At 42.4% G+C, this 22,664-nt stretch overlaps 1 protein-coding gene across 10 annotated transcripts in view; it reads right to left on the minus strand.

Moving 5' to 3' along the window:
* The window catches only part of tenm2a (teneurin transmembrane protein 2a), a 374,562-nt gene that overhangs the window by 143,572 nt on the left and 208,326 nt on the right, over window positions 1-22,664 (minus strand). Inside the window, exon 1 of one of the 10 annotated variants that reach the window (XM_015957284.3) lies at window positions 2,078-3,171. The exons of 8 other annotated variants lie outside the window; for them this stretch is intronic. In XM_015957284.3, coding sequence (XP_015812770.3) covers window positions 2,078-2,156 — 79 coding nt within the window. In that variant the 5' untranslated portion in view covers window positions 2,157-3,171. Of the gene's footprint in view, window positions 1-2,077; window positions 3,172-22,664 lie in introns of those variants that run through there. One more of the 10 variants, XM_015957450.3, reaches the window with a different exon arrangement.

Raw genomic sequence — 22,664 nt, forward strand, 5'->3', positions numbered from 1 at the left:
CTTTAAAAAAATCAATAAAAAGTTGCTTTAAACCTGTTAATCCTGCCAAGAAAACTAGCAACGAACGCCACAACTCAAATGAGTGAAAGAGCTGCATAAGCGTAATTACAAACTTGGCTTGATGTCGCCAGTTGTAGCCTTTTAGTTCATCTTTTGAACGTGGTCTTCATTAGAAAAACAGCGTGAAATTCCTCACGATTACATTCATAAAAGACAGACGGCTCTTGGGTTTTTGAACAGACACTTGGACGTGCGTGCACCTGTGCTTCCACAGAGCTTGTTGGCAGTTTGGAGGAAACGGGCCGGTAGCCTGGAGGAAGGGCAGGTGTCCACAGATGGAGCTCCCTCTGCCTCGCTTTCTCTCCCCCACAGACGGACCCGATCACACCTTCTTTTCTCCTGCTTGCCCTGCGGCTCACCAAACCAGCGAGGAGGTGCGTGCGTATGCAAACCTTTGGCTTTAATGTCACTTAACAGGTGAAACAGGTCTTATGAATCAGTTTCTGATCATGCTTTGGCCCACGGTGGAGCAGACTGTGGTTAAAGTGTGATTCGATACCTAGGCTTTGAGGGAATGCTGATCAATCTGGTCAACTCCAAACTTACACCTTTCTGAATTATGCACGCACTGGAAAACACGTCCAAACTTAAGCTGCGAAGCCGTCTGCTGGATGGGGATAACGTTTCATTTCCCGCATGTTTGGTGACAGCTGAACATGTGCGAGGCGGCCTACGGAGAGCCTGCCTGTCTCAGATGGCGGGGGGTCCAGCTAGCCAATGGGACCACCTGATCTGTAAATCAGGAAGTGAACCACCGATCTGTCGTCTGTCTTCATAAGCCCACCAGTCAGTATCCTCCTAATTAGTCACCATGGAAACCATGGCTAATTCCCCGGTCTGCCATGCCAATCACGTCCCGTCTGTGGCAGCAATCAGAAAGGCACATTTATCCACCGCTGGGCTGGATCCCTCTAACACGTGTGTGTGTGTTTGTGTGTGTGGTCGGATGCCATTTGTGTGTGAATCGCTGTGGGTGTTTGTGTGTGCAAGCTTGTTAAAATCCCTGTTCTTCCTCAGACAATGTTGTCTTCCTCTTAAAAAGGGACCGCGCTCGGCTTGCGGGGCCGGTGAAGTCATCACGTTTGTTCGGACTGAAGGCAGATGCGCCAGAACCGGTGAGAAGGGGTGTGTGCCACGCTGGGATTGTCTGTAGGAACTGTTTGAATAGCTTGTTGAGCGCTAGCAATCCGCTTCACACCCACAAAACAATCAAACAACCACACACACACACACACACACACACACACACACACACACACACACACACACACACACACACACACAGACGAGCATGCTGTAGAGAAGCTCAACCTTTATCTTCGGAGGTCAGATTGCTCTGTAAAACAACACAATCGGGCTGATCCTGAGCCCCGCATCCACACACGAAATTAGCAGCATGAATTTTAAATGAAATCTATTAATCAGCATTGAATCAGAGAGTCAAATAACCAGAAATAACCTCGTGAATACTGAGGAACACACACGTGAATCAACTGATGTGAAATAACAGGAGGAGTGAGGCGTGTGTGTACCGTCCTTTTCATCCATCTGCTGCGTGTCACTCATCCCGACCATCAGTCGGAGCGTGGTCACCAGAGAGCCGAGGACTGACACACACCATAATGAACTTATATCCACGTCGACTTGAAATCGATGACCAAAAAAAAGCATAAAATCCAGGAAGGAAAACGAAACGCTCCATCCTCAGACTCATATTCCAACACTAGCATTCCAATCATAACTTCAAAGCTGCGTTCTGTTCAGATGTATGCTGTTTGATCACCACCTCTGCCTCCACCACGCACACACACACACACACACACACACACACACACACACACACATGCACGCCACCATATGTAACCTGCATCACAGCGAGGAACTGAAATGCAAAATTAATGTTAGAAAACCCCCAAAAAAGGATTTAAGATCTGCTGCAGAAGATCTCAGGGAAAGCTGGTTCTGACTCTTCCGGGTCGGACAATCAGACGCAGCGGCTGGACTGATGAGGAATTACCTGTCTCGTGTGAGAGGGTCTTGGCTCTCCCCGTGTTCCCTGCGTGATGCATCGCTCCGTACTTGTCGCTCATTGTCATGAACCCTCTGCCCTTATCTCCTCTCCTCCACGCTCCGCTCCTTTCTCTTCCCGTCTTCTTTTCTTTATTCTCTCTCTGTTTTGCTTTTGGTGCGTGCGTGTCCTGCTTTCTCCTTCACACCAAAGTCCTCTTTGTCCCGTTGTAGCTGTTCCTCAACCCTATGTGCCTTTTCTTTCTCAGTGAGGCACAATCTGAGAGTTGGAGAGGCACGCACACTCTTGCGGCGTGGACCAACACTATCGCACACGTGTAGCTGGAGCACCGCAGAGATGCACGGCACACACCAAAACACCGGAGCAAAGGGATGAAGGAGAAGGAGGAGGAAAAAATAAGAGACGAGCGAAATTCCCGATGCTCCTTTTCTCCAGGAGACTGCAGGTCTTGTTTGTCAGCTTCCCGTTTCCAGTCCCCACTTCTTTTTGTCGCTCAATCTGTCACAAATCAGGACCAGCTCAGGCACGAGGGATGAGAAAACGCGCAGAGCCAGAGTGCCTTTCAGCCGGTGGCAGGCAGAGCGGGAGGCGAGGAGAGATGTGGCTGCGGCTCCATCCTCCATCTGCCTACAGCTGAGACTGAGAGCAGACTCAACACACACACACACACACACGCTCTCTCGCTCCCTCTTTCTCTCTCTCTTCCTCCCAGCAGCGTCACACCACCGAGATGGTGAGGAAGGATGATGGCGGGAGCCAACGAACGGAGCAGAGGAGAGACAGGGATCGGAGGCAGGGGTGAGACGATGGAAGAGGGAGAGCGTAGTGGTGGGATGAGAAAAGGAGGAGGTGGCAACGAGGGCGGGAACACACCGAGGAGCTCTCACAAGAGAGGGAATGAGTGACAGGACCGTGGAAATGTGACAAAGCACGCACATCTAGGACAGAAGGGAGAGGGTTAAATAGTATACAGCATATAAATGGGAATAGAAAGGGGGAGAAAGGGGGATGAGGAAAGGTGGAGGGAGAAGAAAGACAAGGTTACGGGTAAAAGGAGAAAAGGCGAGGCAGTGAAGCGAGGATGCAAAGCCAGAGGCGGGGAGGGCAGAGGACACTGCGGCGATGACTTCAGTAATGTGTCAGATCTCACATGCTCACTCTGGATCTAAACAAATAACAACAGGCAAACATCACTATCATACAGAAACATAGTAATAATATGTGACGCCATCAGAGAAAAGAGATAGACGTGCAAAATAAAGCCTCAATATAAGAGTTTCTTATTGTTTCCAGCAGCAGGTGAGTGACGGTCCTGCACCGCCCAGCAGAGGGCAGTCATCGTGTCACACATGCAGGCAGAGGTCACCCGGTTTATCTACGACATGTTTCACATGTCAGCATACCTGCAAGCACACACACACACACACACACACACACACACACGCACGCACGCACACACACACACACACGCACGCACGCACACACACACACACACACACACACACACACACACACACACTTATATTTCCTTAGATGATTCAACATTGCATGATGCTAAATAGTTTCTTATTCTTTAAGATTAAAAATGAAGTTCTGGACGTAGAAACACGCCACCATTAAAACACCACAGCACAGAGATGAACCTGAATGCACTGAAAGCATCGACTCAAAGCAGGTGTGTGTGTGTGTTATCGCTGAAGGACGACCCCTGAGTCACCCCTCTAGAGGACCACCGTCGGCCTCGTTTTGTTTCCGTGACATTCTCAGGTGCCATCTATCATCTCTACAGCGCCACACAATTTCCTCACACCGAACAGACCGTGTGTGTCCATCTGCGCCTGCATATAAATGCACTCACCTGAGCAGGTATGCCCCCCTCCCCTCAAAACGGTGATGAGTTGTGATTTTTACAGCGGAAGAGGAGAGGACCTTTGGGGCCGATGGCTCTGAACAGAACGGACACGCTGGATTTCTAGATGAGGACGGCGTCGATTTGTCGTGATAAAAGACCCGTCTGAGACGGAAACACATTGCTTTCTTGACAACACCATGTAATGCTCCATCATACACCTGTATGCAGACATACGAGCCAAACATGCACACACACACACACACGTGTGTGGACACAAACTTATGCTCTGGTTATTCATCAATGCCACTCAGCATAAATACGTCTGGCATTTCTATATAAGCATATATATTACGTGCATGTGATGTGAGAGCAATTTTAAAGCTCACACAATTTCCTCGAGTCCATTCAGCCTGCAGTAATTGAGTGTGGAGGACATGTGGGAAGCATGTCAAGGAAAGCAAGAGAATGTGTTAGAGGAAGAATGCGAAGGATCTTATGGAAAGGTTTCAGGTGCACTGGGTGATGAGTGGTCCTGGTTCAGATGAAACCTCCGTGCAGGCCAACGATGCACATCTTTTTATGCACTGAAGATGAAACACTGTTCCTAAAAGTGGTCGTTTTAAGCTGGGAGCTGTGGATTTCTGCGTTTTGATGTTCTGCCTCCGACTTTGCCTGCTTTCTCTGGTTTTTCCTCCTTCTGCTCGCCTCCTGATCTGAAATGCGTTGAGGAAGGAGAAAGAGGGTGCGCTGCGAGGCGCCCCGTGGGTTGAACGTGGTCATTTGTCATGAGGCTGAAAGCTTAAGAAAAGACTAGTTAACCTTTACAGCTGATCCCCGCGAGAGGCAGGAAAAAAACACAACCCAGCAAAACACCTCCAGGAAAAGGTGGGCTGCAGCTCACGTGCACGCACGTGCACGAACGGCCCCTCCAGCCTATTCCCCCGGAAATCAATAATGGTGAAACCTTCCTACGAGGAGTGAGAGGAGGCTACCGTTTTTACACCGCTCCACCCTTTACCCTTAACTCTCCTCCTCCTCTTCCTCCATCCTTCCTCATCCTCGTCATCCCCACGCCCCGCCAGAGTAATTAATCACCTTGTGCTAATGAGCTATTAACTAATGACAGATTGACATGCCTCTCGCTACGCGTGCGTGTTTGAGAGTGTGTGTCTGCGCGAGTGTTGCAAGCGCCACCCTCTGCACGCTAATGTGATTAATAAGGTTAAGCTCTTATTAGACAGGGAGCACAAGGAGTGTGTGCACCAACACACAGAAGCCAACATGCAGGCGCATTATTAAAAGAACAAAACAAAAATGTCTTTATCCACAGGGTACAGGAAAACTGCTGCCAGGCTAACCCTGACCCATTTCAGAAACACCAAAAACTTTTGTAAACAGATGTTGAAAGAAACCAATCCGGCTTCTGCCCCAATTTTCTAAATACATCCACTTATTTGTACAAAACTCCATAAGAATTTCTGATCTCTCTTCCTACCTGGAAAGTGTCAAACGTGCGTGCGTTCCACTCAGCTGGTCCCGCCAGATCAAGAAATCACAAGCAAACCGCGAGATCACGCGTGATTTCACGTTAACGCAATAACAAGCAGGGAGAAAGATGGCAGCGTGAATCCAAAAGGTCCGTGGCTGTTTATCTCAGCCGAGGGAGTTTCGCAGGGAGTGATTATAGTTATCAGTATTAGGAAATCTATAGGAACATCTTTTATTTTGAAATGAGCCCGATTCCTCTCACTGTTGCCTTGTTTTACTTCCTGTCCAATCTAAACTGCTGAGCTGGATGTGTTCTGGAAGCAACCGGAAGAGCGCCGTGGAAGGTGATCATGATGTGCCCCCCCCCCCCCCCCCCCCCCCCGTGACTGTAACGTTAGTCATTAGCTGTGTATTACGCTCCTATTACACTATACATATGGTGGAAAGGTTGGTCTTTGCTAACGTTGCTATTACCTAAGCCAACATTTGGATTTACAAACTGTAAGAAAATCAAAACAGAAATATTAAAACAGTTGCCAGTGGCTCATAGGGTTACCATGGCAACAACACACCTGCTTCTCTCCTTTTCTCTCTCCCTGCCTGCATTGTGATTAGACAGTTGGCCAGAATCTCCTGAGTGTAAATTAAAAGTTCACTTCTAAATGAAACCTAAAACAAGTAGACCCTGTGAAAGGAACCTGTAAACTGTGTTAAATAAATTCCTGAACCATAAACGACTGAAGCATCTGCTTGTCACAGATGTCGATTTCTCGGTTGCTAATGTGTTTTGTGAAGGATGATTGACAGGATAAAAAGTCTCCTCATGCTTTGGAATAGTCAGAAATAAAACACCGTGAGAGCCTAAGAGAGTTTGGGATGTGACCCTTGCACTTTTGGGAATTTGAGGGAAAATGATGCAGTAGTGCAACGCCAAATGACAGGAACAGAGGTATCAGCATTCTTTCATGTAACTTGTCTTAGAAGTTTAAAGTTTGTTGGATTAACTATTTTATATAAAGGTTGTTAGAAAATCTGCAGAATTTACAAATGAAAAATGTGATGAAATAAAAAAATGATGACTCAAAAATAATAAGGGTACTGCAATGCTAATGCTAATATAATAAAAAAAATTAAAAACTGGAGCGTGAGATCGATAGGCGGACTGGTGCTGCATCTGCAGTGATGCAGGCGTTGTACCGGTCTGTCGTGGTGAAGAGAGAGCCGAGTCAGAAGGCGAAGCTCTCGATTTACCGGTCGATCTACGTTCCTACCCTCTCCTATGGTCATGAGCTTTGGGTAGTGACCGAAAGAACGAGATCGTGGATGCAAGCGGCCAAAATGAGTCCACAGGGTGGCTGAGCTCAGCCTTAGAGATAGGGTGAGACGCTCGGTTATGCGGGAGGGGCTCGGAGTAGACCAGCTGCTCCTCCACATCGAGAGGAACCAGCTGAGGTGGCTCGGGCATCTGGTTAGGATGCCTCCTGGACGCCTCCCTGGTGAGGTTTTCCAGACACGTCCAACCGGGAGGAGACCTAAAGGTAGACCCAGGACACGGTGGAGGGACTATGTCTCTCACCTGGCCAGGGAACGCCTTGGGATTCTCCCGGAGGAGCTGGCCCAAGTGGCTGGGGAGAGGGAAGTCTGGGCATCTCGCCTTAGGCTACTGCCCCCGCGACCCGACTCCGGATAAGCGGATTAAAATGGATGGATAAATGGATGGATGGATAATAATAATAATAATAATAACAATACTACTACTACTACTACTACTACTAATAATAATAATATTAATACTACTACTTCTACTACTACTACTAATAAAAATAATAATATTCATAATAATACTACTACTACTACTACTAGTACTACAACTAATAACAACAACAACAATAATAATAATAATAATAATAATAACAATACTACTACTACTACTACTATTACTACTACTACTACTACTACTACTAATAATAATATTAATATTACTACTTCTACTACTACTAATAATAACAATAATAACAACAACAACAACAACAACAACAATAATAATAATAATAATAATAATAATAATAATAATGAGATTGTTATAAAGTTGTTACAATCAAAGGAATGTGTACATTACCTCTATTTAAATGACTTGCTGAGTTTTCAAGCCTCTCTTATTTTAAGACACGTGTAGTTACAGCAACATCCTCTGATGCTCAGGAGGATACTTGCACTACATAATAGCGACTCTAATCTAGCTCCACGAGAGCACGGGTCCAACTCCGAGTGTGCAGATGCACATGGAGGCACACATATTGTGCTGCAAGAGCTTCTGTGTGTGTCTGACCTAACAGTCCGTCCCTCTGGAGGCGGTTCTGGCGCATACCGGGGACTCATTTGCATTCTCGCAGCTCTCGCTTTCATTTTTTTATTTATTTATTTTTTTCCTGTGGCTTTAGAAGTGAACAGCTGCTTAATGGTCATTGCTCTTCAGAGACAGGACATTGGGAAGCACAGAGGAGGTTAGCCAGGGTTTCTGCACCACCAGTCGCATATGCACATACACAAGTGCGTGGCACAAACACTCTGAAATCACACACACATCAGGTACAGCCTAGTTTAGCCATGACACTGAGAGGGAGATGTGACCATTTAGCAGATGTTTTCCTTTGCAAAAGGGACTTTGGTTGCTTTCCACGCTGTAGAATTTGACTACAATGGAAAACAAAGCTGGATATCCGTGCTTTATATTGTAGCTGATGTGACAACAACAGAGAGGAATTATTTGTTGTTTACTGCAAAAACAACACTGCTGCAGTTTTACAAAGGGGGATTGTACATGCGAACGGTTAAAAAAACATCGTAATGGGTGCATGGCACACTGGTGCAGAGTGGCTGTATGTTCCAAGCAACTGATAGTGGGAATAATACCTACGCTGTACACCACTGACGTCTGTGGTCTCGACAGGACGGGTGGATGGAAGGAGCAGCGGAGGGTGTTCGTTAAACCTGATTTAAAAAGCAAAAAAGGGGATTGTCTGGATTTTGGGGGCTGAGAGGAGAATGAGCGCTGTCTCTATTTTAATTTATTTTCTGCACTCTCCAATTTAGAACCCCACACCAGACACAGACCGACTCACATCCGAGCACAACTACATGAAATGGCTTTCATCTCCATGCTCATTTGACTGTTTCACTCACAGACACACACGGATGGGCTGTGTTTCATGAGATGCCAGAAAAGGGATTTGCTGGAATAAAAAGGGGGTGAGAAAAGGTTATCACCCTGGTGCAAGAAGTGTGGTGAGCCACTCTGTTTCCATGGGGTTCTGCTCAACAGGGAAGTTTACGTCTAGACCCGAGGTTAGGCCTTCATCGAGTTTGAGACCAAACAGGCCAAATAATAAGCAAGAGACAAACACATGTGAACACTTGTGATAGGAAAACACACAAAAACATGTAAAAACGTATTCATAGGTATATATATACTTTATGTATGTTATGGATATGTTTATATATATATATATATATATATATATATATACTTTATGTATGTTATGGATATGTTTATATATATATATATATATATATATACATATATATATATATATATATATATATATATATATATATATATATATATATATATATACATATATATATATATATATAAACATATCCATAACATACATAAAGTATATATATATATAGGCCCTTCTCAAAAAATTAGCCTATTGTGATAAAGTTTATTATTGTCTGTAATGTACTGATAAACATTAGACTTTCACATATATTAGATTCATTACACACAACTGAAGTAGTTCAAGCCTTTTATTGTTTCTAATATTGATGATTTTGGCATACAGCTCATAAAAACCCAAAACTCCTATCTCAATAAATTAGCATATCACGAAAAGGTTCTCTAAACGAGCTATTAACCTAATCATCTGAATCAACTAATTAACTATAAACACCTGCAAAAGATTCCTGAGGCTTTTAAAAACTCCCAGCCTGGTTCATTACTCAAAACCACAATCATGAGTAAGACTGCCAAACTGACTGCTGTCCAGAAGGCCATCATTGACACCCTCAAGCAAGAGGGTAAGACACAGAAAGACATTTCTGAACGAATAGGCTGTTCCCAGAGTGCTGTATCAAGGCACCTCAGTGGGAAGTCTGTGGGAAGGAAAAAGTGTGGCAGAAAACGAGAAGAGGTGACCGGACCCTGAGGGAGATTGTGGAGAAGGACTGATTCTAGATCTTGGGGGACCTGCGGAAGCAGTGGACTGAGTCTGGAGTAGAAACATCCAGAGCCTCCGTGTACAGGCGTGTGCAGGAAATGGGCTACAGGTGCCGCATTCCCCAGGTCAAGCCACTTTTGAACCAGAAACAGCAGTAGAAGCGCCTGACCTGGGCTACAGAGAAGCAGCACTGGACTGTTGCTCAGTGGTCCAAAGTACTTTTTTCAGATGAAAGCAAATTTTGCATGTCATTCGGAAATCAAGGTGCCAGAGTCTGGAGGAAGACTGGGCAGAGGGAAATGCCAACATGCCTGAAGTCCAGTGTCAAGTACCCACAGTCGGTGATGGTCTGGGGTGCCATGTCAGCTGCTGGTGTTGGTCCACTGTGTTTTATCAAGGGCAGGGTCAATGCAGCTAGCTATCAGGAGATTTTGGAGCACTTCATGCTTCCATCTGCTGAAAAGCTTTATGGAGATGAAGATTTCATTTTTCAGCACGACCTGGCACCTGCTCACAGTGCCAAAACCACTGGTAAATGGTTTACTGACCACGGTATTAATGTTCTCAACTGGCCTGCCAACTCTCCTGACCTGAACCCCGTAGAGAACCTGTGGGATATTGTGGAGAGAAAGTTGAGAGACGCAAGACCCAACACTCTGGATGAGCTTAAGGCAGCTATCGAAGCATCCTGGGCCTCCATAACACCTCAGCAGTGCCACAGGCTGATTGCCTCCATGCCACGCCGCATTGAAGCAGTCATTTCTGCAAAAGGATTCCCGACCAAGTATTTAGTGCATAACTGAACATAATTATTTGAAGGTTGACTTTTTTTGTACTAAAAACACTTTTCTTTTATTGGTCGGATGAAATATGCTGATTTTTTGAGGTAGGAATTTTGGGTTTTCATGAGCTGTACGCCAAAATCATCAATATTAGAAACAATAAAAGGCTTGAACTACTTCAGTTGTGTGTAATGAATCTAATATATATGAAAGTCTAATGTTTATCAGTACATTACAGACAATAATGAACTTTATCACAATTTGCTAATTTTTTAGAAGGACCTGTATAGTAAAAGTAACAATTACATTTTGTCAGTAATGGCCTCTTCTAAGTGGTGCAAAAACACAACGGGATGTCAATCTCTATTTATTTTTTTTTACTAAAAGAACTTTAAAAATGAAAATATAACGACAGTTTAAGGTGGATTATGAGTTAGAGAAGGTTACATGAAGAAAAACGATTCGTTAGTCTGAACTCTTTTTTCAGGCTCCCATAAAGAGAGAGAATTGCAGAAACACTGGTTCACGAAACACTCGTGCACATGCATGCACACAAGCACTCAGACACACACACACACACACACACACACACACACACACACACACACACACACACACACACACACACACACACACACACACACACACACATATATGGCAAGCCAAATGAGCATTTATTCTGATATCAGGATATCAGCCAGAATTGTCATGAACATGTAAGCCATTTCTGTCCACTAGTTAACTAGTTAGACATGTTTGTGCCAACTAGTTAAATATCGAGGGTGAAAATGTGCCCACTAGTTAACTAGTGACAGCAGAAATGCGCACTAGTTAACTAGTGAACACATTTAGGCTTCAGTAGTTAACTAGTTGACACAAAAACTGCTCACTAGTTAACTAGTAAAAGCAGAAATGCATAGCAGTCAGCTACTTGAAGGTATTTGTCTCACTAGTTAACTAGTGAGGGTCAAAATGTGCACACTAGTTAACTTGTGGTAGACATAAATGCGCACTAGTTAACTAGTGAACATATTTTGGCTTCACTAGTTAACTAGTTGACACATAAATGGCTCACTAGTTAACTAGTAAAGACCAAAATGCATACCAGTCAGCTAGTTGAAGGTTTTTGTGTCTCACTAGTTAACTAGTGATGGCCAAAATGTGCACACTAGTTAACTTGTGGTAGACATAAATGTGCACTAGTTAACTAGTGAACACATTTTGGCTTCACTAGTTAACTAGTTGTCACATAAATGGCTCACTAGTTAACTAGTAAAGGCCAAAGTGCATACCAGTCAGCTAGTTGAAGGTTTTTTGTGTCTCACTAGTTAACTATTGATGGCCAAAATGTGCACACTAATTAACTAGTGAAGGCTTAACTCCTAACTAGTTAACTAGTTGGAGTAGGTCAGTGCCACTAGTTAACTAGTGAACCATTAATGGCTCACTAGCTAGCTAGTTGATGGCAGCAGGCTCACTAGTTACCTATTTGATGCATCCATTGTCCAAACTAGTTAACTAGTGAGGACATAAATGTATACTAGTAAACTAGTTCAAGTCTACATTCACACTAGCTAGCTAGTTGCGCAGAATTCTAATTAGGAGGCGGAGAATTTCTCAAATTAAGACTCTCTATTGGCTCCCTGTGTCAAAATAAAATATGACAACCAATCACAGTGCAGAATTTCGTAAAATCCCACCCCAAACATTTGCATGCGGCACACAAGTTAACATGCTGGCCAGAGGAACCTCAGCTAGTGAACTAGTAGTGGCTTCAGTGTGACACTTACATGTAAACTTGTGAAGGCAGAACTGCTCACTAGTTAACTAGAGAGGGTACAAATGTCCACTAGTTAACTAGTGAGGTGCAAAATAAGTGTCACTAGTTCACTAGTGGGCCCCAAATCACCCACAAGTTAACTAGTAAGGTGCGGATATGCTCACTAGTTAACTAGTGAGGTGCAGATTTGCTCACTAGTTAACTAGTGCGCCCTAAAGCGCCCACTAGTTAACTAGTAAGGTGCAAAAAAGCATCACTAGTTAACTTGTAAAGTGCAGATATGCTCACTAGTTAACTAGTGGGCCCCAAAATGTCAACATGTTAACTAGTAGGGTGCGGATTTGCTCACTAGTTAACTAGTGAGGCACAGATATGCTCACTAGTTAACTAGTGATGTGCGGATTTGCTCACTAGTTAACTAGTGAGGTGCAGATTTGCTCACTAGTTAACTAGTGTGCCCTAAAGCACCCACTAGTTAACTAGTAAGGTGCAAAAAAGCATCACTAGTTAACTTGTAAAGTGCAGATATGCTCACTAGTTAACTAGTGGGCCCCAAAACGCCAACTAGTTAACTAGTAGGGTGCGGATTTGCTCACTAGTTAACTAGTGAGGCACAGATATGCTCACTAGTTAACTAGTGAAGTGCGGATTTGCTTACTAGCTAACTAGTGAGGCGCGGATTTGCTCACTAGTTAACTAGTGAAGTGCGGATTTGCTCACTAGTTAACTAGTGAGGTGCGGATTTGCTCACTAGTTAACTAGTGAGGTGCGGATTTGCTCACTAGTTAACTAGTGAGGTGCGGATTTGCTCACTAGTTAACTAGTGAGGTGCAGATATGCTCACTAGTTAACTAGTGAGGTGCAGATATGCTCACTAGTTAACTAGTGCGCACAAGACGCACACTAGTTGCTGTTTTTGGAGCAATCTAGTTTACTTGTTATGTAAAAATGTGTTCTTACTAGTTAACTAGTGACAAATTTACCTTCACTAGTTAACTAGTTGACATATTTGGCATTTCTAGTTCACTTGTAATGGGACAGGAAGCACTCACTAGTTAACTAGTGAGCATATCTGCATTATAATTTTTTCTCACTAGCTTATAGAGGGCAAACTGAGCCTTACATGTTAAGTAGTGAACACAAAACACTGTCACTAGTTAACTAGCTGCAGAAAAATGCCCCTAAAACTAGTAAATTTGTGGAATTTGAATAAATACACACTTGGCTGGCATTCTGTGTAACATGTTAACTAGTTCGACCGCTGTACTGCTCACTAGTTAGCTAGTGAGCAAATCCGGCCTTTACATGCAAATGAAAAAATGCAGAACAGCTATGTGATTGGTCCATGTAGGACTGAGAAACAGAGAAAGTATGGCGGACTCTGTTCAGGCTGTTCTAAGAGAAAATTTGATAAACTAAGATCGTTTGAGCACATAAATATGTTTTGACGATATTTGTAGCGAGAAAGTTGTGGTGTATTGCTGTAATCTTTGTTCAGTTAACGTGTGCAGTCTTTAGTTTTCAGTTATTAGTCTGAAAAAGCCTGGAGGCGGAAGGCAGCGGCAGACAGCATGTCTGTTTCTGTTGACAGGAAAGTGCAGAAACTCCGCAGAAATCTCCGTCAGATATATTGTTTCACATTTGTACGGAAGCGACAAGTTTATAATAATAAAAAAGGCTCTATTTCACATACGTTGCTATAAAGCCTGCCGGCACTCATAGTGTTTTAAAGGTATGAATTTGCAAGCAGATGTAGCACCTAGTTTTCGTGGTCTAGTGACTAACGCGTTCGCCTTCAATGGTGAAGGTCGCGGGTTCGATACTGGAGCATACACTTTAGTTGTGTACATTATTTCACTTCTTTTCTTTTGCATAATTTTTGTATTTATGTCAACAAGAAACAAAATACGTAACGGATTAGTGGGCAGAGTTACACACACACACACACACACACACACACACACACACACACACACACACACACACACACACAAAACATGTAAACAAGTATTTTATGAGTATGAATCTGATTATTGCCGACAGTCGATATTTAAGCATGTGTGTCCCCCTTCCTCAATCCATCCTCGCAAAATAAAATCATCGGCACAGCACAGCAGGCTTTCTCTTGATCCAGAACTAGCACTTCGAAATTGATCATGTCCGCGGCCATCTGCTGCACAATCAGCTGCTCGCATCGCGGGAAACATTGAAAACAGCTTCATGAACTGAGACACAACAGGGTTAACATCGACAAAAAAATCCACAAATAAATCTAAATAATTAATGCCATTTCCGTCTTTTTCGTTGAAATATACAAATAGCAGATCATAAATCTAGAGCAGAAAAAGCTGCTGCAGGAAGCAGGGTCTGTAGTTATTCATGCACCAATTCATCAATGTGATTATTGATCAAGATCAGGTAAACTGATATTAATGTTGCAACATTTCATTTGATCATCTGAATGATACCACACAACTGAATGACCTGTTGAGTCTCTGCATATTCAGGTATTTACTACGGAAAACAAACAACAGCAGGCAGCAGCAGGACTCCCCATGTTATTTCTCGGGTCGCTGGCCCGCGGTCGTCGGGGCCGCTGCGGTCGTCGGGGCCGCTGCGGTCAGCTCTTAGCCGGGAAGCCCTCGTTCGGCTGCGTGGGCTGCTTCACCGTGGACCAGCTCCCAGCAGCCGCTGGTCGGGAGAAACGCTCTGGCTGCAGCTCCGATCAGACCCTACCAACACCTCGCCACAGACAGCACCGCATTAAAAGCCCACAATTACGACCCGCTCCCCAAAGTTACAGTTCTCAAGCACTGATGAACACATACATAACCCACAACAGCTATGAAATGTGTGTTATTTACGGCAAAAAGGAGATATTTTTCAAGCCGACGTGCCAATGTTAACCGCAGTTGGCTTGGAAATGTGCTGATTTTATTATTTTTGTCAATTAAAATCCCCCTTGTTTGCTCTTACGTTTTACGAAAACGCAATATTAATTAAAGCACGCTTTAGTGATCAGCATGTAAAGCAAAGAAGAAATGTGAACATTTCAACCCATTTCGAACCAACCAGTAATATGATTTCTTAATACGGTGCAGCGGCAGCATTTAAAAACCAAAATATAGTTTTTACTCTCCAAAAAAAGGAGAAGACAGTCACGGTGCAGCAACCCATTTTAGTCCATTAATCTCCACAATAAATATCCAGACAGAGAATTTCTACGGCCTCGCTGTAAACTCCAATGTCACCCAGGACCAGTCTTAAAGAGACAACGCGCTTAAAGGGAAAGTGTGTAGATTTCTGGCAATAGGGGGTAGTAAATACCAAAGTCACTGCAAACAAGCTGTATTTTTTGTTCAAGTGAGGACCTTACTAACTAATGCTCATAAAGCCAACAAAACTCTCTGGACTCTAGCTGTAACTCTCAAATTAGGATATGAGATTAATGACTCAGATTCACGCTCCAATACATTAATTGTTTGAGAAATGCATCTTTTCATGTTGAGTGCCATCCGCCAAATAACACACGAGAAAAGGAAGAAGAAGAGTGTTGTTGCACAGTTTTCAAAGGAGTCAAAAACCACCAGCAAAACCATAAATACAGCTAAATAAACATAAAATCCAACATGGCGTCCTCCAGAGAGTCGGACCCTCGCCTGTGTATTTTATTACTATGAAGGGTACATGAACTGATTAGGAACACAATGTCATAGGGTCAAAGGTCAAGGTTGTGTGAGGTCATATATATATATCAAAAATTGCCTGAACGGGTTGAATGATTTTGACCAAATCAGAGGTGATAGCTCCCTATCAAAGGTAGATAAACTGATCAGGTCACAACCTCATAGGGTCAAAGGTAAAGGTCGTGTGAGGCCGTACATATGAAAAATTGGTTTTTGTGTGCAATATCTTCTGAACAGGTTGAAATACTTTGACCAAATCGCAGGTGAGAACTCCCTATCTAAGGTAAATAAACTCATGAGGTACAAAACCTCATAGGGTCAAAGGTCAAGGTTGTGTGAGGCCGTATATATGAAAATTTGGCTTTTATGTGCAATATCTCTTGAACGGGTTGAAGGATTTTGACAAAATCAGAGGTCATAACTCCCTATCAAAGGTAAATAAACTCATCACATACACAAGTTCATAGGGTCAGAGGTCAGTGTCATGAGAGGTAATATATATGACCAGTCAGGCATATCCCGCGACGCTCTGCATCGATTTCCAGGGCTTTCTTGTTTCTACAGAGTTTATGTAGGGTGCTGCTGGTTTGGGGTGTTATGTCAGCAGGCAGAGTTTAGGAGTCTGACAGCTGTGGGGAAGAAACTGTTTCGGGACCTGGTAGTCTTAGTCCATAGGCTCCTGTAGCGCTTCCCAGAGGGCAGGAGGGTGAAGAGTCCATTCGATGGGTGACTGGAGTCTGATGGTTTTCCCTGCCCTTTTCAGACACCAAGAAAAAAGGAGAGTAACTTTATTTTGTTTGTGTGATTTTATTTTGTTGTGTGACTACTGGTTGCAGTTCCCTGTTCAATTGATTGCTGTTCCCTGTTAAATTTAAAAAAGAAAAAAGTCTAAAGTTTTGTTTTGACTGGAGAGAACTAAAAAAGGTTACACTGTCTTCTGGTACTAGCTCAAAATAACAAGTGGTGCTTGCTGCAGAACCACAAAGGCGGAGCTGCACCAGAAGGTGGAGCTGCACCAGAGTCAGCGCCGCCCATTCCAGAATCAGCCCCGCCCATTCCATTAGAGTCAGTCTAATTCCTTCCAGTTGTCAGACTTGATAGCATTCTGGAACCAAAGAGGGTGTTGTAGCTAAAAAATGCGAGATTGAGGACGGAGTTGAGAAGTTAATTGAACAGTTTTTGTAAAGGTTCCATATAATTAAAAATCTAACTTTTGGAACTTTTAATCATGTTATATTGTCATTTCCTCATAAGAAACACGCCAAAGCCATTTTTAGCCTCATTCATGCATTTTCCTCCCATCTCAGCTTCAATTTGGTCTCCTCCCCCGAAGCGGGTCTGGTCTTGGTTCTCAAATCTGGATATTCTGTGAATTTTCTGACAAATTATTTCTGAAATGACTTCTACTGAGACACCGCCAATAAACCATACATCCCATCTCAGAGACACACTGGGAAGCACAATTAGATGTAACGCCACTTGATTTATAACAGATGTGGTGGTGTAGTGGTTATGGAGTCAGGTTGACATGCTGTTTCGCCTCCCAGTAGTGTAAGTTTTAGGTAGTTTACAACCTATTTTCTTCATTTCTAGCTACACTTGCCAGTACTATGTTTACAACAATTTACTGGTATACCGTTTAACATTTAATGTGTTTATTTATTTATTTATTCGTTTATTTAGCCAGTGTGAGTCCATTTGTGAGCAGAGTTTCAACTAAAATGCTGTTTAGGAACGACCAAATTCAAAGAACTTTTAGCGACATAAATATTTTGCTGAAAAGAAACATTACAACTAAAATATAAACAAATTGAATGTGGCTAAATAGACTGCTGATGACCCCACCGAGAATCGAACCAGCATCAGCTGAGGGGAAAGCAAAATCCAACTCAGACAATTTTACCACTAGACTACCAGAGGCCATTCAATAGACTGAAGTGCTGTTGTAAACCACTTTTATTAGACCAGCTGTAGGCAGATATTCGCTAAGAGAAACCTTTTCATTTCGAGATATATTCAGTCTTTGTCATGTAGCAAGTTATATTTATCTTGTTTAATTGGAGTATAGAACATAGCATTAACGACTGTAAACTAGTAACAGCCGTAATTCATGTGGGTCAGGTCAGTTTGCGATAAAGTTGAAAACAAAAACGGAAGTCAGTGGGCTAGGCTGAGTTTGCGTGAATGGGCGGGGTGCAGCTCCGCCTTTGTGGTTTTGCAGCCAGCACCCTCTCCAAAATAACCACAGTTTTTTCCCTCAGTGTCATTTGATCTATTTCTTGGGAAGATGGATGGATGGATGGATGGAGATATATATATATATATATATATATATATATATATATATATATATATATATATATATATATATATATATATATATATATATATATATATATATATATATGTATGTATATATATATATCAATACTTATTTTTAATATAGCCTTTTTCAATACCAAACTTTCAATACCAAACAAAAATGAACTACAATAAAATTACTGGCACACTAAATTCCAATTCTCCTCAATGGGACTTGAACTCGCCAACTGATCTCCCTTACACGACACCAAACGAGGTGCTTTACTTGATTTGGGAGGGGGGAATAAAAGCAGTAAAACAATAAAACTTTGAACATTACAACACAAAGAGAAAATAAATAATGTTACAGCAATTGCGGAATGCCATCTGCGGGATTCGAACCCGCCGCAACGACCAACCAGTAGGTGTCAAACCATGACTAATGAGTGCAAGCCTTGGCGCTCAGGGACACCCATAAGATTGTGAGGCCACAGCACATACGTTTTAGACTGGGTGGGATTCTTATACCCAACAGGAGTCTTCTGCCCGCCTTCTCATTAGAATATGCATAATTTGTGTTTCAGGCACTAGTTAACTAGTGAGCTGCTGCACTGCCACACATGTAAACTGGTGAAATTTCAATTGTTCCACTAGTTAACTAGTGGACAAAAATGGTCAGCTTGTATGTGTTTTTAGATGCAACTAGTTAACTAGTGAGCAAATCCGCACCTCACTAGTTAACTAGTGAGGTGGAGATATGCTCACTAGTTAACTAGTGAGGTACTAGTGAGGTGCAGATATGCTCACTAGTTAACTAGTGAGCATATCTGCACCTCACTAGTTAACTAGTGAGCAAATCCGCACCTCACTAGTTAACTAGTGAGCATATCTGCACCTCACTAGTTAACTAGTGAGCAAATCCGCACATCACTAGTTAACTAGTGAGCAAATCCGCACCTCACTAGTTAACTAGTGAGCATATCTGCGCCTCACTAGTTAACTAGTAAGCAAATCCGCACGTCACTAGTTAACTAGTGAGCATATCTGCGCCTCACTAGTTAACTAGTAAGCAAATCCGCACGTCACTAGTTAACTAGTGAGCATATCTGCGCCTCACTAGTTAACTAGTGAGCAAATCCGCACCCTACTAGTTAACTAGTTGGCGTTTTGGGGCCCACTAGTTAACTAGTGAGCATATCTGCACCTTACTAGTTAACTAGTGATGCTTTTTTGCACCTTACTAGTTAACTAGTGGGCGCTTAAGGGTGCACTAGTTAACTAGTGAGCAAATCTGCACCTCACTAGTTAACTAGTGAGCATATCCACACCTTACTAGTTAACTTGTGGGCGTTTTGGGGCCCACTAGTGAACTAGTGACACTTATTTTGCACCTCACTAGTTAACTAGTGGACATTTGTACCCTCTCTAGTTAACTAGTGAGCAGTTCCGCCTTCACAAGTTTACATGTAAGTGTCACACTGAAGCCACTACTAGTTCACTAGCTGAGGTTCCTCTGGCCAGCATGTTAACTTGTGTGCCGCATGCAAATGTTTGGGGTGGGATTTTGCAAAATTCCGCACTGTGATTGGTTGTCATATTTTATTTTAACATAGTGAGCCAATAGAAAGCCTCAATTTGAGAAATTCTCTGCCTCCTAATTAGAATTCTGTGCAACTAGCTAGCTAGTGTGAATGTAGGCTTGAACTAGTTTACTAGTATACATTTATGTCCTCACTAGTTAACTAGTTTGGACAATGGATGCATCAACTAGGTAACTAGTGAGCCTGCTACAATCAACTATCTAGCTAGTGAGTCATTAATGGTTCACTAGTTAACTAGTGGCACTGCCCTACTCCAACTACTTAACTAGTTAGGAGTTTTGCCTTCACTAGTGAACATGTGGACACTTTGAACTGTCACTAGTTAACTAGTGAGACACAAAAACCTTCAACTAGCTGACTGGTATGCATTTTAGCCCTTACTAGTTAACTAGTGAGCCATTTTTGTGTCACCTAGTTAACTAGGAAGCCAAAATGTGTTCACTAGTCAACTAGTGGGCATTTCTTCTGTCACTAGTTAACTGGTGTGCACATTTTGGCCATCACTAGTTAACTAGTGAGACACAAAAACCTTCAACTAGCTGACTGGTATGCATTTTGGCCTTTACTAGTTAACTAGTGAGCCATTTTGTGTCACCTAGTTAACTAGTGAAGCCAAAATGTGTTCACTAGTTAACTAGTGAACATTTCCGTCTCCCACTAGTTAACTGGTGGGCTCATTTTGACCCTGACTAGTTAACTAGTGAGACACAAATACCTTCAACTAGCTGACTGGTATGCATTTTGGCCTTTACTAGTTAACTAATGAGCCATTTTTGTGTCAACTAGTTAACTAGTGAAGGTCAAAATGTGTTCACTAGTTAACTAGCGTGTACAGTTTGACCCTCACTAGTTAACTAGTTGACCTGTTGACAAGATATCAGAATTAATGCTCAAGCGGCTGGCCAAATTGGGCAAAGTTAACAAGTGGGATTTTTACATTCAGTAGTCAGCTAGTACGAGTTTTTGTACCTTACTAGTTGACTAGTAAAAACTAAATGTGTTTTAACTAGTTAACTAGTGGACATTGATCTGTCCACTAGTTAACTAGTGAACACACTGAGCAATACTAGTTAACTAGTAAGATATGAAACATTTTAACTAGTTAACTAGAGATAATTTAGGCCTTACTAGTTAACTAGTTGACATTTAGGCTGTCACTATTTAACTAGTTGACACAAACATGGCTAACTAGTTAACTAGTGGACAGAAATGGCTTACATGTTCATGACAATTCTGGCTGATATCCTGATATCAGAATAAATGCTCATTTGGCTTGCCATACAAACACACATTCTTATCTTGCATTTGTTAAGAGGACCGTCATTGACTTCCATTCATTTTAGTGACAGGATTGCATCTAACCCTGACCTTAACTAAAACACAATTGACTAATAATAATAATAATAATAATAATAATAATTATTATTATTATTATTATTATTATAACAACGTAACACACAACTAATTCCATGGACTGCCCTTGATGCCCACAACTGGTTTAGATTAAAGTGTTCAGCAGCTAAAATTCACAGGAAGTGTTATGAGTCCTGAAGGTGGAACAGAACATCATTAGTGAATAAATTATTCATCATTAAAATTAGTTTGTTAGTTTTTAATATCCTGCATCTCTAGTTAAAAGTACTGAAAACTTATACTATAGCAAATAAAAAGCACATTCCTCGGCTTATTGTGATTTACTCTCTTGATCTAATTCCACATTTTCCGTTTCAGCTGGAATCCATCAACATCATTTCAGGTATTTTTCATGATGTTATCCCTGAAATAGTCACAATTTAAGTTTAGCACTGTGACCAGATTTTTTCCCTGGGTGGCATAGTTGGTCACAGGAGACGGTGACAGGTTAATCTGCTCTTGACCCATGCGTGCACCGTCTGACTGACATTAAACACAGCTCCTGTGATCAGAGCTTTCCTTAGAGCCACTGGATGGAAGCCAAATCTAAGAAAAGTGACTGCTCAGAACGGTTAATAGCCAGCCACAAACAAGGCCCTTATTTCAGTTAGTGAGACAGGAAAAACGGGATGAAATCGATGCACATTCCTGTCCAGATCATGCGTACCTGCTCATTTATTGATGCTACTTTATGAAAATGAAGTGAAAAAGTGAATAATTAAATACACTTAAAGCTTAATAGGATCTGAGTGAAAACGACCTGCCCTATGTGTCAGTAGATTTTTATATAACCTGTGTTTTTGTCAGTTTGCCACCAATCCTGCTGACATTATTGACACATTTTAATGATGATCCAGTTACAGCTGATTAAACCATCAGACATTTTGCCCTATGGAGGAAGTCCAAACCTTCACTTTTACAAGTACACCGGGCATTACTTACAGTCCCTGGCTCAACCACACTCATCACTCTGAGTTCGCACAGGAAATACATGCATCTTGTTTTCTTCCTACAGATTTGAGCCTGTCAGGCAGCATTTTCTATCAGAGTGTATGAATCCAGTCTCTTTCGCTGGTGATTGGCACGCTGGTGGAGGCGCCAAAACCTGAGTGTAGCTGCTGACAGGCTCAAAATGCACAAAGTGGCTTAATGCAAACTGACAGTCACACTGTCATGTGTGACACAACTTTTTAATTTTTCTGCTGTAAATATTATCACAAAACATTAGTTCTAATCTGCTGCTTGTGACAGCTGTTATACGTGGCACACTTCTGGTTTCCTAATGGGATATTTTCATTATGAGCTCAGCAGGACGCGTAGCTTTAATGCTAAACATAATTTATATATTCATATACATCGAAAAGGGTCTAAACAGATGTATAATACTGTGCAAACATTTCAATGAGAATAAATATTGCAAACATTAGAAAATCTTCCCAAATGACATGA

This window comes from Nothobranchius furzeri, chromosome 2 (genome assembly GCF_043380555.1).
Source record: "Nothobranchius furzeri strain GRZ-AD chromosome 2, NfurGRZ-RIMD1, whole genome shotgun sequence".
NCBI lineage: Eukaryota > Metazoa > Chordata > Actinopteri > Cyprinodontiformes > Nothobranchiidae > Nothobranchius > Nothobranchius furzeri.